The sequence below is a fragment of the Lissotriton vulgaris genome, chromosome 2_1 (assembly GCF_964263255.1).
Source record: "Lissotriton vulgaris chromosome 2_1, aLisVul1.2, whole genome shotgun sequence".
NCBI lineage: Eukaryota > Metazoa > Chordata > Amphibia > Caudata > Salamandridae > Lissotriton > Lissotriton vulgaris.
In genome coordinates, this window is record NC_141687.1 from 1,931,612,907 (window position 1) to 1,931,631,579 (window position 18,673).

An 18,673-nucleotide genomic window follows, 5' to 3' on the forward strand; every position below is an offset into this window, starting at 1 on the left:
AGTGCGAGCAAGCCATGAAATCCGCTGCTCGTGGATTTGCGGATTTTGCGGGAGATTCGCGAATCTCGCGGATTGCGAATTTACCGAAAATCCGCAAAATCCGCGAGCGAAACGGATTTTCCGCCCATGCTTAGGTGTCATGAAGTAGCATACAGTGTTGTGGAGTGTTGTGGAAGGAGTAGAGTGTTGTAGAGTGGGGGGCATAGAATTAAGAGGCGTAGAGTGGGGTACAGTGTCAGAGTTGAGTAGAGTGTTTTAGAGTGAAGTGGCATAGAGAATCATGGAGTGGTGTAGAGCAGAGTGGAGTAGCAAAGAGGGTGTTGTGTATACTGAAGTAGAGTGTTACAGAGTAGAGTGGCACACAGCATAGCAGATTGTCATAGAGTGGACTCTACGGAGTACTGTGTCATAGAATAGAGTGGAGTAAACTAGTATAGAGTTGCACAGAACATTGTAGAGTGGAGTAGTGTCATTGAAAGTTATAGAGTGGAGTACAGTACTGTAGAGTGGAGTGGCTTAAAGTGAAGTAGAATGTCTGTGGAGCACAATTTCATGGAGCATCACAGAGGGGAGCGGAGTGTTGTAGAGTGAAGTGGCGTAATGTATTGTGGTGAAGAGTAAACTGGTATAGAGTGCAGTGGCATATTATGCATTGATTTTGAGTAAAGTTGTGTAGAGTACATTGGTATAGAGTGCAGTGATATAGAGTAGCAAAGAGTGTAGTGCATAAAGTAGAGCAGTGCAGAGTAGAATGCAGTCACAGAGGTAAATGGCATAGAGTGGAGTGGCGTACAGTGGAGTAGAGTGGCATAGAGTGGGGCGATGCAGAGGTGAAGACTAGAGTGGTATAGAGAGCATTGGTGTAGAGTGCCCTGGCAAAGAGTGCAGTGGTGTAAAGTGCAGTGGAATAGAGTTCACTAGAGTAGTGTAAAGTTGAGTGGTGCAGAGTAGAGTGTGGCCGCACAAAGTCACTCATACAGAATAGAGTGTCAGAGTGCATGTTTCTAGAGTGCAGGGTCATAGATTGGTGCCAAGTAGAGTGATGGTGCAAAGTAGAGTGATGCAGAGAGCAGAAGAGTAGAATACAGTGATGCAGAGTAGAATAGAGTGATGTACAGTGTAGTGGTGTAGAGTGACGTAGCATGCAGTATCATAGAGTACCGTGACAAAGAGTAGAATGCTGTATAGTATAGTGGTGTAAAATGCAGTGGTGCAAAGTAGTTGGAGTAGGTGTAGTTGCACAGGGTGCAATGGTTTTGAGTAAAGTGGTGGTGAATGCATTGGAGTAGAATGAAGTAGTTTAGAGTACAGTGGCTTAGCGTCGCTTGCAGAGTCACAGTGTGATGCAGCGTATAGTGCAGTGGCAAAGAGTGTAATGGTGTAGAATGGAGTGTTTGAGATTAGAGGGGAGTGGTCAAGGGTACAGTAAAGTGGTGCAGGATAGAGCACAGTGGCATAGAGTGGAGTGCCACTCAGTGGAGTATGGTGCTGTATTGTGCAGTGGCACAAAGTGCAGTAGCGCAGAGTAGATTATTTCAGAGTAGAATGAAGTGATGTAAAGTGGAGTGATTCAGGGTAGAGTGGAGTGATATAGAGCAGTGGTATAGAGTGCAGTGTTGCAGAGTGAGGGGGTGAAGAGTGGAGGGGTGAAGAGTGGAGTGGAATGGTGTAGAGTGTGGTGGCAAATAATGTAACTGTGCACAGTAGGTGGAGCACACTGTTATACAGTAGAGTTATGTAGATTAGAGTGGAGAGGCATAAAGTTAAATGGTGTAAAGTACTGTGTCACAGAGTGCAGTTGCGCACAGTGATTTGAGTGGCATTGAGTACATTGGGATGGAGTGCAGTAGAGTGGTGCAGAGTAGAGTGCAGTAGCATAAAGTAAAGTGGCTTTGAGTAAAGTGGCATAGAAGACAGTGGAAGAAAGTGCAGTGCTGTAGGTTAGAGTGTTGCATAGTGCAGTGGTGTATAATAGAGTGCATTAGTGGAGGGCAATTGTGTAGAGTGTTGCAGAGCAAAGTGACAGACTCCAATGATATGAAGTTGTATAGAGTGCACTGGCATAGAGTAGAGTATAGATGCGTACAGTGCATTGGTACAGAGTAGATCGGCATGGAGTGCTGTGACATAGAGTGTATTGATTTTGAGCAAAGTGGTGTAGAGAGCAGTGGCATAGAGTGCAGTGATGTAGGACAGAGTAGCAAAGTGTGGTGTGGTGCAGAGTAGAGTGCTGCAGAATGGAATAGAGTGGTATAGACTGGATTAGCATGGACTAGATTGTCTCAGAGTAAAATGAAGTGACATAGAGTGCAGTGGTATAGAGTAGGGTACTGTTAAATTCAGTGGTGCAGAGTAGATTAGAGGCTTAGAGTAGAGTGGCCTAAAGTAGAGTGGCATAGAGTGGAGGGATATAGAATACAGTAGCATAGTGTTCAGTGGCAGAGATGATACTGTTGCAGAGTAGAGTGACATAGAGTGAAGTGGCATAGACTGCAATGATGCAGAGTGGAGAGGTGCAGAGTAGAGAGCAGTGGCATAAGGTGGAGTGAGGCAGAGTAGAGTGGGGCAGACAGCATTGGCAGAGATTAGAGTAGCACATGGCATAGATTGCACTGGTATAAGGTGCTGCAGAGTAGAGTGACATAGAGTGAAGTGGCATAGAATGCAATGGTGCAGAGTGGAGAGGTGCAGTGAAGAGAGAAGTGGCATAAGGTGGAGTGAGGCAGAGTAGAGTGGGGCAGACTGCATTGGCATAGATTAGAGTAGCACATGGCATAGATTGCAGTGGTGTAAGGTGCTGCAGAGTAGAGTGGTACAGAGTAGAATGTTACAGAGAGCAGAGACATAGAGTGCAGTGTTGCAGAGTAGAATACAGAGGTGCAGAGTGCAGTGATGTACACCACAATGGAATAGAGTGATCTAGACTTCAGCGGGATAGAGCAGTATGTTATGGAGTATGGAGATATAGTGCAGTGGTGCAAAGTAGTTGGTGTAGGTGCAGTGGCATAGGGTGCATTGGTTTTGTGTGAAGTGGCGTAGAGTGAATTGGTATAGACTGCAGTGGTACATAGAAGTGTGGCTCACTGGTTAGAAGCGGCAGACCCTGAAGCAGAGGTCAGGCCCGGACCAGCATTCAATTCCCGACGCGGTAGGGTCTTGGGCTCATTGTCTGCGGACTCGATAATTCTCACCTTGGCGCCTACTCTAATCATGGGTCCCACACTGCAACTCTGGGCAATAGCTTGCTTAATCTCCACAACGGCCCCTACAACACTGGGATGCCTGGCTTCACATTGGGGGTTCCCAGGAGGGGCATCTTACAAGGAGAGCCAGGAAGGGTTCCACAGCATTTTACAGCGCCGGGACACCCCGGTGATGGGCAGCTGTGCGCTTTACAAGTATACTACATTTGTACATAGAGTGGTGCAGCGTAGAGTGAAGTAGCATAGAGTGGAGTGGTACAGAGTGGAGTTTAGTGGCGTAGAGTGTAGTGGCATAGAGTGCAGTGGTATTTAGTAAACTGTTTCAGAGTAGAATGGAGTGGAGCGGTGCAAGGTAGAGTAAAGTGGCTCAGGGTACAGTGCATTGGCATGGAGTAGTGGCGTAGGATATACTGACTTAGACTAAAGTGGTGCAGCATTGATTGCAGTGGGGTGTAATGTAGTGGGGCAGAGTGGAGTAGATAGGCACAGAGTGGAGTAGAGTGGCATAAAGTGCAGCAGAATAGAGTACAGTGGTGTAGTGTAGATTGTTTCAGAGTAGAGTACAGTGGAGTGGTGTAGGGCAGAGTGGAGTGGTATAGAGCATTGGTGTAGAATACAATGGTATAGAATGCAGTAGAGTGACGTAGGCTGCAGTGCTATAGAGCAGAGTTGCACAGACTAGAGTGCGGCAGAGTAGAGTGGCAATGATTTAAGTAGCTTAGACTGCAGTGGTGCAGAGTAGTGTGTCGTAGAGTGCAGTGGTTTAGAGTAGAGTGGTATAGTATGGCATGGAGTGCATTGGTGTAGAGTACAGTGGTGTATAGTGGAACAGAATAAAGTGCCTAGATTGCAATGGTGTAGAATATAGCAGAGCAGTGGCATAGCGAGCAGTGGGGTGGAGTGTAATGGTTTTGAGTAAAGTGCTGTATAGTGCAGTGGCATACAGTGCATTGCCATAGAGTGCAGTGGGGCACAGTGGAATAGACTGGCATAGAGTGCAGTGGCATAGAGAAGGTTGATTCAGACTAATTATAATTGTAATTTCATTTATTTAGCTCTTACTACCCCTGACGAGGCATCAAAGGGCTTTACTGCGAGTAGCACGCTACCCCAGAACTCAAAATGTATTAGTGGTGAAATACTATAGTATATATATTAAATACATATGAGTGATGGACATGTGAGTTTGTTAGTTGAATTGAAAAAGATAGTGAAGGGATAGAAGACGGAGGAGTCTAGAAAGCGATTATTTGGAGTTCTTAGGAGGAGGAGGTTTGGGATGAGTAAAGGAGAGATGGAGGAGACAAGACTTTCTAGAAGTGGATTAGGGAGAGAGATGAGGTATCGGATGAGTCTAGGAGTGATACATGGAGGAAGGGTTTAGAAAGGTTTGTCTGGGAGATCTGAGTAGTAAAAGAGGTTTGAGATGATGTAAGGAGGGGTAGTGGAGGGAAGAGTATATAAAGGGATATTTTTGGAGATCATAGTAATAGAACGGAATTCTAGATGAGTCAGAAAGTGGAGGTAGAGTATATATTGAGAGAGGTATAGGGTGAGAAATAGGGTTGTGCATTGGAGAGAGTAGTGGCATAAGGTTTGGGATGAGTCAGAGAGTGGTGTTAGAGGACATATTGAGAGGTATAGGGTGAGATTTAGGGTAGTGCTTTGAGTGCTTTGGAGACACTGAATTAGGAGTTAGGTGATAAATCTAAAGATACATAAGTACATAGATGGTGTATGTGTATAAGGAAGGTAACATATCTACATTTAACTTGTATTTATTAAACTCATACTTTAATGTGTTGCTGTACTTCAAGCTAAATAGTTTGCTTTATACATGTTAAACATAGAATAATATAGCAATAGGTAATATGTAGTATTGTTAAGCAGACTTAATAAATATATATATATATGTATAAACATAATTGTTTGATACATTCATACAAAGAAATGGGCATGTCTAGAAACATGTATATAATCCAAATAAATGCTTATATACACAGAAATGTGCTGTATATTTATGTTTGAGTATAATAGTTATGTGAGGATGGGTAGTCTGAAGATAAAATAAGATAGTTTTGGAGGCTGGTTTGGAAAAGGGTCAGTGCTGGTGATTTTCCATTGTTTTAAGTCTAACGTTTCTGGGTTGTGTAATGATTTGCCAATTTTTTCTGTGAATTCTTGAGTAAAGGGGTGAGTTCCTTCTAAGCAATTTGGCTTGCGACTTTCAGTTAGAATTTTAAGGAATACTTCATGTGCACATTTAGCATTTTGAATTCTGTCCAAAAAGTATGATGCTTTAGCTTTTTTGATTGCTAACTAATCATCTGTTATGTTTCTCTCCGTAAAGTTTGTCTTGATTGTGGTTTGTTTTGAGCCTGGTATGATGCAGCTTTTTAATTTTGGTTTTATCTCTTTTAGCTCTGTATTTCTCCACTGTGCCTGTTTTCCTTTGTCCTGTTTTGTTGCCCTGAGTGATATTAGGATATCAAATCTTCCTGTAGCCATCCACATCGTTTTTGATTTATTGCATCTTGCTATGTATTGGATGTTAGTTGTGTTTCTAAGTGTTCAAAATTGAGTTTTTTCTGTAGTCGATAAGTAGATACATGTAAGGTGATTTTAGATATGTTGCTTTGTGTTGGAGAGCAAGCAAATGGTGGTCTGACATGTGACTGGAGTTATCGTTTAAAAGGTAACTAGTTCTGCAGATGCAAAAATGACATTTGTGGTGTGTCCAGTAATGTGTGTGGGTTTGTGGATGATCTGATGTATGTTTGGTATGTCTAGACCAGTGATGGTTGTTTTTGGCTGGGGGATATTGGGTTTGTCAAACCAAATGATTAGGTCACAAAGAATGCATAGGTTGGGGTGCACTGTTATCATGTTTGAATCTGTGTTTAAAATTGTGTCTGGGGATGTTGCATTGCTAAGTGGAGGTCTGTAAATTAGTAGGGAGTTACAGGAGACAGATGGTGTAGGGTTGTATCTGGTGAAGAAGGCCTCACAACCTTGTATGTAGACATTGTCAGTTTTAGTGATATTACATGTTTGCTTGAATACAACAGCTAGGCCACCTCCTCATTTGCCAATATAACTTTTCATGATAGTTTGATAGCCTAGGAAAATGGCTTCATGCAACACTGGAGCCATATCATCTCCCAACCATGATTCAGTTGTGAAGAGTAAGTCAGGTTCTGTGTCAGTTAGAAGGTCGTAGATGTGATGTTTGTTTTTCAGAGAGAAATCAAGCATTTATTAGTGGGCAGTTTAGAGAATGTGTTTTGTTGATGATGTGACTCTGTTTTGTAGAAGAGTGAGCAGGCAGTATGTGGTGGCCTTGTAGCAGGTTTGTCCTTATTGCTTTGTATTAGCTGTATGAGGATAGCAACAGTGTAGTTATTCTGTATTGTATTCCTCATCCAGCAGGCTAAAAAGGCATTTTGTTGGGTCCCCGTGTGTATGTGGTGGAGATCGGGGTTAAGAGTAAGTTGGTGAGCTGTGTTGTTTTTGTACAGTTGCCTTGTTTTGCAGTAGATATGGAGATGCAAAGGTGTGAGGAGTGGTATGTTCTTTGTTTGTTTGCATCTGTTTAGGGTGGTAGGTGTATGAGTTAGCAGTGATGGCGCAGCATGTGGGTCTTATTACAAGATTCTATGTTTCCTGATGGATGAGAAGCAGTTGAGAGTTACTGTGCTGCTGTATATGTGTTAGGTGTGAGGGAAGAGAGCAAACTTGGCAGTAGAGTTGGTTTGGGGTATGTAATATTTGTGTAGCCAGGAGGGTGGGAGTGGGTTTATGTTTCTAGTTTGTGATGGAAAGTATTATGAGGTAGTGTGTGTGAGAGATTTTTTTGTGCTGGTGTGTGTGTTATATTATGATTTTGAGGAGTAATGACAGGAGATCATGGTGTAGTTGTTTTCTGAGAAGTATTTGTATGTAAAGTACTGTTGATGAGTGGAAGCTGAATGGTAAAAGGAGTAGTGATGTGTTTTGGAAAGATGTGTTGGTGTGTGAGTGGAGATGAACAAGAATTAAGAGTGTGCTTGATATGATTGCTGAAATAGGTAATATGTGGTAGAGTGGAATGCAAGGGTTGTATAGTTGTGTTTTTAAGTGAAAGGAGGAGAAGGGTAGTGTTGGAAGAAATGATGGAGTGAAGTGGAAAAGAGTGAAGCGTTATAGAGTAGAGTGTCATAGAGTGCAGTGGTGCAGAGTAGATTAGAGTGGCTTAGGGTGGATTGGTGTAGAATCCAGTGGTCTGGAGTGGAGAGATGTAGAGGTCAGTGGCTTAGAGTTCAGTGGCATACATTAGCACAAAGTAGAGAGGTAGAAAGTAGAGTGGCAGAGTGAAGTGCTGTAGTGTAAACCATTGTAGAATTCAGTAGTCTATAGAAGAGTGGCATGGAGTGCATTGGAGTAGAGTGCAGTGGCATAGAGTATAGTGGTGAAGAGTGCAGTGGGCCAGAATCAAGTGGCACAGAGAGCAGTGGCATAGAGTACAATGGTGCAGAGTAGAATGGAGTGGTATAGAGTGCAGTAATGCAGAGTAGACTAGAGTGGCGTAGAGTGCAGTGACAGAGTACTATGGCATAGAATGCAGTGGTACAGAGTGTATTGGCATAGAGTGTATGGTGGTGATGAGTGGCGCAGAGTAGAGTGACATATACATACATGTATTTTCCTTTAAACCTTTTACAATGAATATGCCTTTACCATTCACGCCTTTACAACGAAATTCATTATATACTGGCATTAGTGGTAAAGGCATATTCATATTTAAAGACTTACGTGGTAATGGCATGTGTGGTAGTGTTGTATGCATGGTAAAGCCTGTGTAGTAAAGGTATGCAGTGTTCTAACTTCATTGTAAAAGTGGTTTCCCCTGTGGCATACAGTAAGGGTGTAGAGCACAGTGGCATAAAATAGACTGGTTCAGCATTGAATGCAGTAGCTGAGAGTGTAGTGGAACAGAGTGCAGTAGAGTGGCAAAAAGTGCAGTGGAATAGAACGCAGTGGTGTAGAGTAGATTGTTTCAGAGTGGAGTGCAGTGGTGTAGAGTGGTGCAAGGTAATATGGAGTGATATAGAGTATTGACGATTAGTGCATTGGCATAGAGTGCAGTGTTACTGAGTGGAGTGGCGTGGAGTGGACTAAACTGAAGTGGTGTAGGGTGCAGTGGTGCATTGTAGAATGCTGAAGAGTGCACTGGCATAGAGTACAGTGGTGTAGAGTAGAAAGGAGTAGATGAAGTGGTATAGAGTGCAGTGTCACAGTGAAGTGGTGCTCATACATTTGAGTATTTAACAAATAACAAAGTCTCAACAGGCAATATTCAAAGACAGTTATATAAAACATGCACAATAGTTTCAGAAAGGAGGGGACAGGAAGACATTAATTGTTATTAGGCCAATGCAAGGAGCAGCCTATATTTAGAAAAAAGTCAAAGAGCAGTATCAGCAATTTTTACTTTGAATGTGCATGTAACCCATAAAATCTTTTGCACATATGTGCTAGTGAGAAACAAGGTAAACGGCAAGTGAAACAGCAAAAATCGGCACCAGAAAAACAGTAATGTCAATATTTACAATAAAGTCAAGCGTTCAAAATCATTTGTTATTAAGATCAAAGGAGGTTAACAATTTGATGAACTCGAAAACTGTGCCAAAGGTTTGAGCTGGGTGGTTGACCCCGTTTTGACCTGTAGTCAGTTCAGGTCATCTTCAGGTTCAGGTTAAAAATTTATAGGTGCTGTTCATGGGAGAATAAGAAAGAATGGAAAGGGGCGACCATTCGGTCCCCCTGAACGTATGGACGGGTGCCCCGATCCCCCCAGGAAACCATTTTGGGCGGGAGGCGTGGCTCGGCTGGTATGCCCAAAGTGGCGTAGCCGGGGCGCGCCCTTTCCCGCCCAGGAGGGGTTGTCATAGACACCCGCACGGAAGACCGCGCCCAGTGGGCGTACCTGAGGAGGGTCCCTCCCTCGCACAGACGGATAAATAGAGCGGGAATCCGAAGAAGCGTCCTCTTGTTCCTGTGCTCTGAAGGCTGCACCACTCGATTGCTCGTGAGCCCTCGACGGAACAAGCGGCAATTTTGAGAACTTGTAATCTTGTTGTTTCTCTTTCAGTTATCCGGAGGACGAAGGATCTGGGACCTCGTTGACCGACTAGAGCGGGATAATCGAAGCTATGGCCGGCAAAAAAGCGGGAAAGAGCTCCGAGCTGGAGAAGGTACTGCGCACCTTGTCGAACCGAATGGCGATTATGGACCGAAAAATCGGTAAAGTTGATTCGATCAGTCGAGGTCTGGCCGAAGTCAAAAAGCAGTTAGCGGCCCAGACCAACCCCTCAGGCCGTCCTAAGAAGGTAATAGGCCCGGCCTTGCCGGGAGTCGTCCCTGAGGGTAGGGGGAAGCGTATTAAGAAGAGGGCGGTTTCCGGGGAGGATCCGGTTCCCGAGGTGCCCCCAGTCGCCCCCATCGCACCAGCAGGCACCCCGGTACCAAACCCAGATATAGCCCTACCAATCCCGGTTGTAATTACCCCTGTTAATGAGGAGGAGATGCCCCCGGAACTGGCCATCCAGTTAGCGGCAGTGTTACCCTGGCTCAAGAAGAAAGCGGGGGGGCAGTGGCCGCGGGGGACCCGGAGGCTAGGATTATAATCGAGCAGTTACGGCAGGCAAGAGAAGCCGGGACGGCGAATGTTCCTTTTGTTCCCCCACAGGTGGCGCCAGGAATACCTATGGTGAGCCGGGAAAGGGCAGCAGACATGACGATTGAACCCGGTAAGCAACCATTGCCAATGGCAGGGGAGGGTTCCTTACCTTCAAGGCGCGAAAGGGTGGCCCAGCACATCCCTGCGGCCACAAAAGAAATGATATGGGGGGAAAAATATGTGAATATGTTTTCGTTGTTGACTGACCATCGCGAGATGGAATATGCAAAATCCCAGAAAGATTTATGGCAACCCAGTGTATGGCGGGCCAAGATGGCCGAATTTAGGGTCGATGAGACCGTTGCGAACTGGGTAAAAGCCTTTTCGATATTTACGGCAGTCATGGGTGAACGAAAGCCGGAAGTGATGACCGAGTTGTCCTGTTATCAGAATAGGATTATGGATTTTTATACCATGTATGGGGGGGACGAGTGGAAAGGATATGACATGAAATTCCGAAAAGCGAAAGAGTTTGATGCAACTTTGACATGGGATTGCCTCGACTCGGTGTCATGGCACAAGCAGCTCTTGCCTGGTGCGGCGGGTATGTCCTCGCCGGGCGGGAGCGGGCCGGGGTCAGTTCGCCAAAAGCCTGCGTTGCCCTTTCGAGCAAGCGCCGCTGGGGACTTTCAGCCCAAGACCGGCGGAAATGGCGGCAAGCGGGGGGTTTGTTGGGGCTTCAATAGAGGCAACTGTAACAGGCCCCAGGGAACATGTAGGTTCAGGCATGCGTGTGCGGGCTGTGGGAACTCCTCTCACCCGGAGAGTAGCTGTAGATCAAAGAACAGCGGAACGGGAGGAAAAGGGGGGTCTAAGCCAGAGTGAGGGGATGCTTGGGAACCGATTGCCTGCATCTGTAGATATCATGGCTCTGACTCCTTGGCTGAACAAATACCCTGATCATGTATCCGCTGGGGTTTTGAGGAATGGATTCCTATATGGCTTCAACATCCCGGCGGGGGATTTTCGGGGGGACTCCTTTTGTAGAAATCAGTTATCTGTCCAACATAACCCAAGCGTAGCAGCAAAGAAAATCTCCAAAGAAGTCAGCCTGGGGCGGGTGGCGGGGCCTTTTCAATGCCCGCCGATGGCGGATTTCGTGTGTTCACCGCTAGGAGTGGTCCCAAAGAAAGACCCAGGGGAGTTTAGACTCATTCACAACTTATCTGCCCCAAGGGGTTCTTCGGTGAACGATGCCATTGACCCGGATATTTGTTCGGTTTGGTACGCATCGTTCGACGATGCTGTTGCCATATTAAATCATCTGGGCCCCGGAGCGCTGATGGCAAAATCGGACATCGAATCGGCATTCAGGTTGCTCCCGCTACACCCACGGGACCAGCGCTTGCTAGGTTTTGCGTTTCAAGGGAGTTATTACATGGATAAATACATGCCTATGGGTTGCTCCATTTCTTGTGCTTATTTTGAAATGTTCAGCTGTTTTTTAGAGTGGGCATTCACCGAAACCACAGGGCATGGGCACGTTATGCACTATCTAGATGACTTCCTGTTCTTGGGAGCGGCCGGCACTACGAAATGTGCGCAGGCGCTGCAGGACTTCTGCATCCTCATGCGTGAGTTCGGAGTCCCATTGGCACCAGGTAAGACGGTCGGACCATCTACTTCACTGGAGTTTCTGGGAATTGAGCTCGATTCTGTGGAAGGATGTTTCCGTTTACCAATGGAAAAGGTGGCCAAGTTTAGGGCTTCCTTGGCGCAATGCCTGGGCAAGGAGAAAGTGACCCTGCACCAGTTACAGCAAACAGTGGGTCAGCTTAATTTTGCCTTAAGAGTGATACCGATGGCCCGCCCCTTCTCATGCTCTATTGCGCAAGCTATGGTTGGCCTCAAGGAGGGACACCACCGTACGAGACTGTCGGCAGAGGTTCGCCAGGATATGCGCATTTGGTTGGCATTTCTGGCGGACTTCAACGGTCGAGTTGTGTGGAACAAACCACCAGCATCATCGGATGAACTAGGTTTGTGGACCGATTCAGCTGGGAGCATGGGATTTGGCGCCATCATTGGTAACCGATGGTCGGCGCAAGTATGGCCGACGTGGTGGCACTCCAGCGGTCTGACAGGTAACATAGGGTTCTTGGAGCTGTTTCCCATTTGGGTTGCTCTGATGGCATGGCCAGACGACTTTAGGGACGCTCGGTGGTGTTTTTGGTCTGCCAATATGACGGTGGTTGAGTGCATTAATCAGCAGGCAGCCCGCTGCAAGTGGATCTTGAGATTGTTAAAAAAAATTGTTTTACGTTGCATGAAATTGAATGTACAGTTCAGGGCAAAACATGTGCCAGGTGTACTGAACAATGCAGCTTATGCACTCTCTCGTTCACACATGCAGGCTTTCAGGGGCTATCTACCCACAGCGGACCTAGTGGCGGCACCGTTCCCCAAAACGCTATGGCTAATCGGTGCCCCGGATTACAAGGACTCGTGGCAGCCAGCTTAGCGCCCAGGACAAGGAAGGCTTACGAAGGAGCGTTTCGTTCCTACTGCACATTTTTGGGTCCGACAGGGAGACAGCTGGGGTCAGGAGGAATCCTTCCTGGGGTTCTTGGTAGCACTGCACAGAGAAGGCCGATCAGCGGCAACGGCCAATAGACATAGGGCGGCCATTTCGTTCTGGGCACAGCTGCAAGGCATAAGTGACCCGACGGGTTCCTTTTTGGTTAGGAAGGCACTCCGCGGCTCTCGAGGGTCGCAAGCAGGATACGAGGCGCCCGATTGGCTTAGACAGATTGTCTCTGCTTTTAGCAAAGCTGGATGAGACGTGCTCCTCCCCTTTCGAAGCAGTTCTGTTCCGGGCAGCTTTCGCCTTGGCATTCCATGGGGCTATGCGGGTAAGCGAACTCGTGGCAAGGAACAGGAAGGATATGGAGGGAGGCTTGTGCAGGGATCACGTACAAATAAGGGGTGATTCGATGGTAATCTCAATAGCCAGGTCCAAGACAGACCAGGATGCTATGGGAGATAGTGTTGTCGTACAGCGGGCACGAGGGTCCCCCGCCTGTCCGATAAGGTGTGTAGAGGAATACTTGACACAGAGGAAGGCTACATGGGGGGGAGCCTGCTTAGGCACAATGATGGCACCCCACTGACGAGATTTCAGTTTCAGAGGGTGCTGGAACTGACAATCGCTGCCGCGGGCATGGACCCGTGCGATTTTGGGACCCATTCATTTAGGATAGGGGCTGCTACTGAAGCTACGGCCCGGGGTCAAAGTGCGGAGGAAGTGAAACAGCTGGGCCGTTGGTCCTCGAACTGCTTCAAAAGGTATGTGCGATTGCACATGTTGTAAAAGTCAATTGACATGCACTCACGCTTCTTGTCTTTTGTTTGAATTACAGTTTCGCAAGCCTGTCACGCGGGGCGGAATTGGAAGTCGACCCAGCATCAGGAGACCAGCGGTTGAGGATCACCGACTGGAGAGAGAGTGGTATGGGTCGTGGGCCACTCCTACGTGAGGCGCGCCGGGGACGTATTGAAGGCAGGTGACGCGATTCACGCATCTGGGGAATACGGGTACAGAGTGACCTTCCATGGGAAGGGCGGCCTCTGTTTTGACCAATTTCAATCATTTTTTGAGGGTCTTTTAGGGCGGCAAAGGTCACCGCCATCTGTAGTCATAGTACACCTGGGGGGCAATGACTTAGTGAAGCTGGGAAGGCAAGTGTTATTAGAACGCATCCTGCCGGCAGCTAGCTGGTTGGCTAAAAAACTCCCGGGGTGCACGATTGCCTGGTCCCACATGATCCCCAGGAAGATTTGGCGGGGGGGTCTTTCAGTGCCAGCGTTGAACCACTCGGTGAAGAGGGTTAACAATAAAATTGGGAAATTGTTTCGCTCTGCGCAGTTGCATAGCATTCCTCATGGGTGTATTCAGGGTGATCACATGTATCTGAATGATGGGGTTCACCTGTCCAGGGAGGGGAATGATTTACTCATAGGAGACTTCATAGCATGGTTAAGGGGTTTGAGAAAGCATGACCTATAGGAGGAGTGGGGGGTCCGGATAGTCGGTCAACTATCCGGCCTGTGGCGGTAAGGTCATGATCGGTGAGCAGTAATTTCAAGGTCCCTAGAGGGGGGCGCCACCCAGAATGGATGGGAGCGCCCGGGGGGAGGTTGCCATTGGCCCCTTCCACGGGGAGGCGGCACCCACTGAAGATGGGTCGCCTAGGGGGAGACAGCCATAGGCCCCTTCCAGGGGGGAGGCGGCTAGATGCCCCTCCTACGAATTTCCCGGGGGCCGGATATCCGCTCCGGCGGAAGAGAGTGTGGGGATGGGGGGGGAGTCCACGCTGTCCTTCCTACAGATACCTCACACGGGAACTCGGACGACCTTTAAGATGACGTCGAGTGAAAGGGGGCCCCCACGACAAGGGAAGTTGCAGTTGGCAAAGAGGGTAAAGTCCTCTGCGCATGCGCCACTCACACCGTGAGGGCGGGATTTTGGTAGAAGGGATCTGACACCGGTTAAGACCTTGCCGTTGGCCCTTAATGCTAGGATGTACAATTTTAATTTAGAATGTATGCATTTTCAGGATGCTAGACTCGGCTAGGAAACCTTTGTATTAGAGATCTGTTAAGGTTAGCCAAAGAACATGTCTTCATCAAAATGTAATAAAAGTAAAATTGTACATAATTCATGAAACTTTTATTTAATGTTTTAAATTTTGTTTCATATTTTAATAAATACGGCCGGGGGGGTAACTCCCCCCCGCCTTCCAAAAGTTCAAACCTGTGTCTGTCTCCTCCCATTGGGAATTGGTGTTGGGAGGGGGTGGCGGGCATCCCGGCCATATGGAAAGGGGCGACCATTCGGTCCCCCCGAACGTATGGACGGGTGCCCTGATCCCCCCGGGAAACCATTTTGGGCGGGAGGCGTGGCTCGGCTGGTATGCCCAAAGTGGCGTAGCCGGGGCGCGCCCTTTCCCGCCCAGGAGGGGTTGTCCTAGACACCCGCACGGAAGACCGCGCCCAGTGGGCGTACCTGAGGAGGGTCCCCGCCCTCCCACAGACGGATAAATAGAGCGGGAATCCGAAGAAGCGTCCTCTTGTTCCTGTGCTCTGAAGGCTGCACCACTCGATTGCTCGTGAGCCCTCGACAGAACAAGCGGCAATTTTGACCCACCCACCAGCCCCTAATGCAATGTTGTCTGAATAAAGTTGTGGATGATATCTGATCGTATTAAAAGTGATGCAGTCTCATCTTCAGTAATTATATATGCCTTGGATGAAAATTGTGTATAGGCCTTTTTTCCTTTGTAGAAAAGTAAGGGAGTGATTCATATAATGATGTTGCTTCTGCTTTTAGGACATTTTCTTTGTAGAAAGGTGAAAGTTGATGACTTGTCAAGGCTATGTCAGAATTTTGTCTTCCCTTAGTAGATAAAACAACTGTCGTATTTATTTTTTGGTCGGGCGGTAAGGTCATGATCGGTGAGCAGTAATTTCAAGGTCCCTAGAGGGGGGCGCCACCCAGAATGGATGGGAGCGCCTGGGGGGAGGCGGCCATTGGCTCCTTCCACGGGGAGGCGGCACCCACTAAAGATGGGTCGCCTAGGGGGAGACGGCCATAGGCCCCTCCCAGGGGGGAGGCGGCTAGATGCCCCTCCTACGAATTTCCCGGGGGCCGGATATCCGCTCCGGCGGAAGAGAGTGTGGGGATGAGGGGGAGTCCACGCTGTCCTTCCGACAGATACCTCACACGGGAACTCGGACGACCTTTAAGATGGCGTCGAGTGAAAGGGGGCCCCCACGACAAGGGAAGTTGCAGTTGGCAATGAGGGTAAAGTCCTCTGCGCATGCGCCACTCACACCGTGAGGGCGGGATTTTGGTAGTAGGGATCTGACACCGGTTAAGACCTTGCCGTTGGCCCTTAATGCTAGGATGTACAATTTTAATTTAGAATGTATGCATTTTCAGGATGCTAGACTCGGCTAGGAAACCTTTGTATTAGAGATCTGTTAAGGTTAGCCAAAGAACATGTCTTCATCAAAATGTAATAAAAGTAAAATTGTACATAATTCATGAAACTTTTATTTAATGTTTTAAATTTTGTTTCATATTTTAATAAATACGGCCGGGGGGGTAACTCCCCCCCCGCCTTCCAAAAGTTCAAACCTGTGTCTGTCTCCTCCCATTGGGAATTGGTGTTGGGAGGGGGTGGCGGGCATCCCGGCCATATGCAAAGGGGCGACCATTCGGTCCCCCCGAACGTATGGACGGGTGCCCCGATCCCCCCGGGAAACCATTTTGTTTACGGGAGAATAAGAAAGAATAGAAAAAGAACAGTGTTGGAAATAGGGGGAGTCAAAATGGTGGAAGGAGATGGAAGGTAAAGTACCTGTATGGAGACTGGATTGAAATTCCAATTAAGGAAACATCAAAACAAGAACCCCAGGTATGGTATATAGGTGGATAAGGAGAGAAATGGGGGATGCACCGCCAGCATGGGGACTAGAGTGAAACCTGCATACCATACTTCGGGTGCATGCTTTGATATTCCCTTAAACTGTTAACCTCATTCAATGTTTGTAACAAATGATTTTGAAACCAGAAAGGTATTGTAAATATTGACATCACTGTTTTTCTTACGCCGTTTTTCGGTGTTCCACTTGTCACTTGCGCCGTTCACCTTGTTTCTTATGAGCACATATGTACATGAGCACATATGTACAAAAGAGTTTATCGGTTACACTCACATTCTATATAAATAGTGCTGATACTGCTCTTTAACTTTTTCTAATAGTAATCAACAAGCGGAATGCATTCCTAGGCTAACTTTCTGAAAGTCCCCAAAATTTCTTTAGCAAACCATTAGCAGGCTGTGATATAAAAACGCAAACGTCCCTATTTGATAAGGTGTGCATGAGCACCACGCTTTGGATAACGACGTAAATAAAACTCACAAAACAACAGACAGGAAAAAAGAGCTTCACAATACTCCTCAGCTAATGATTAGAAAACCTTATATATTCTTCTTCATTTGCTGACTTAAAGGTAGAATCTATTCACACTAGCATTCTCACCTCTCTATAAAGAGGATTCACATCGTCACTTAATGTACTATTAAAATATTAACTAACCTGGGAAGGGCTGCTCCAGAAAGTGTGCCCGCACTGTTTCTTTAGCAACTCCAAATTCATTTGTGGCAATGAGAGTGTAATTGCCGTTGTAGTAGTGGGTCGGCTTGTTGAATAGCAAACAGCCATCTGAAACGTCTCCTTGCTGATAGAATTCAGTTCGGATGAAGTCGACTTCACGGAGCGCCTGACCATTGTGAAGCCAGTGTAATACTGGTGGAGGGTTTCCACGCACCTCAAATTCAATGCAATGTTCATGTCGCATTTCTGGCTCCTTCAATGTTGATATTCTTGGTGGATCTACCAAATGAAAACACATAAAATATGGGAACTCTTATTTTTATTTTTTTTATCTTAGCGTGCCATTGAATAGTTTAACTCCGTAATTCGTACAGGTTAAATAGAAATGCATGTTTAATACTTGGTCTATGGATGTAATCTTATATCGCCACATTTTTAGGTTATTTGCTGAATCGCCTTTAAAAATAAATCGCATTTTGTTAAATTCACTTTCCGCATTCTCCATGGTGTTCTGTACATTGGAGAAATGTTTTTCATTAGTTCATGCATGTAGTAATTGAAAACCGTGTTCCCGATATTAGCTGCAATTATTTAATCCTACCATTGCAGTGATTTAACCCAAGTGAGCACTTAGAGGGGAAAAGAAAGAAGTGAGTATTTGTATTATCTTTCCTTTAACTATTATTCATATCCACTTTGGTTTAGAAAATTGTGTACAGTTAAAGGCACACTGTATCTAAGAATGGCACTATAACATGATACAACATGAACATTACATCATCATTACCAAGCACCTTTACAGACAAAATCACAAACCACAACCACCATCACCAGATCCACCGCTTCCTCAAACCATAACAAAATATGCACCACCCTCTCTAACAGTCATGGGTATTACCCCACACACATTAGATTTCCCTCCAACCCTTAGTATAAAAAGCCTAAGTAGTACTGACACACACCACATACGCCACTCTCAATAACCTCCACAATACCTGACTGAACATGGCACATCAGCCCAGCACCCATTATCACTCAAAAACCCCAACACCACACACCACCCTGACTTCACATCAATGCTCACCGTCTAAACACAGCAAGAGAAAGTAGTGTACTACACGTCTCCAAAAAAGTGAACCCAACCACTTCATCACTGAGCATTAATGACACAGCATACCATATGAAACTATGCACAAAGAGCACCCATGGATTCGCGTTGCAAATTCCTGTTCTTCTGAGTAACCCACCACGCTACGCATCCCTCCCTCTCCTCTCACAACAATCTTAAGCGAATTTTCCAGACAAAGAGCCAATGGGAGCACCATAAATAGGACAAGTATACATGGGGAGGAGGTCTTTGCAGAGAACAGTAACAGGAGAAAAGAGAGAACACCTTTTAACAGTTAAGCTACATTAGTTCTGTCCAACTTCGTTAGGTACCCTTTGTCCAGAGTGTGGCTATATTGAAAACTCGAAAGAAACAGGAATAGGAAAACAGAACCTCGGGTCCGAGACCAGGTAGATAATGCCTTAGAATTACTATGCCATCTTCAGGGTACACATGAAGCAAATACTATCACATTTTAAATATTGCCAAAAAAACGGCACTGAAGCTACAGCTGACACAAAA

At 46.4% G+C, this 18,673-nt stretch overlaps 1 protein-coding gene across 5 annotated transcripts in view; it reads right to left on the reverse strand.

Moving 5' to 3' along the window:
* NTRK3 (neurotrophic receptor tyrosine kinase 3) overlaps window positions 1-18,673 on the reverse strand; it is a 1,577,634-nt gene that overhangs the window by 780,658 nt on the left and 778,303 nt on the right. For all 5 annotated transcript variants that reach the window (XM_086958117.1, XM_086958116.1, XM_086958115.1 and 2 more), the window contains exon 8: window positions 17,026-17,322. In XM_086958117.1, coding sequence (XP_086814243.1) covers window positions 17,026-17,322 — 297 coding nt within the window. The remainder of the gene's footprint in view (window positions 1-17,025; window positions 17,323-18,673) is intronic.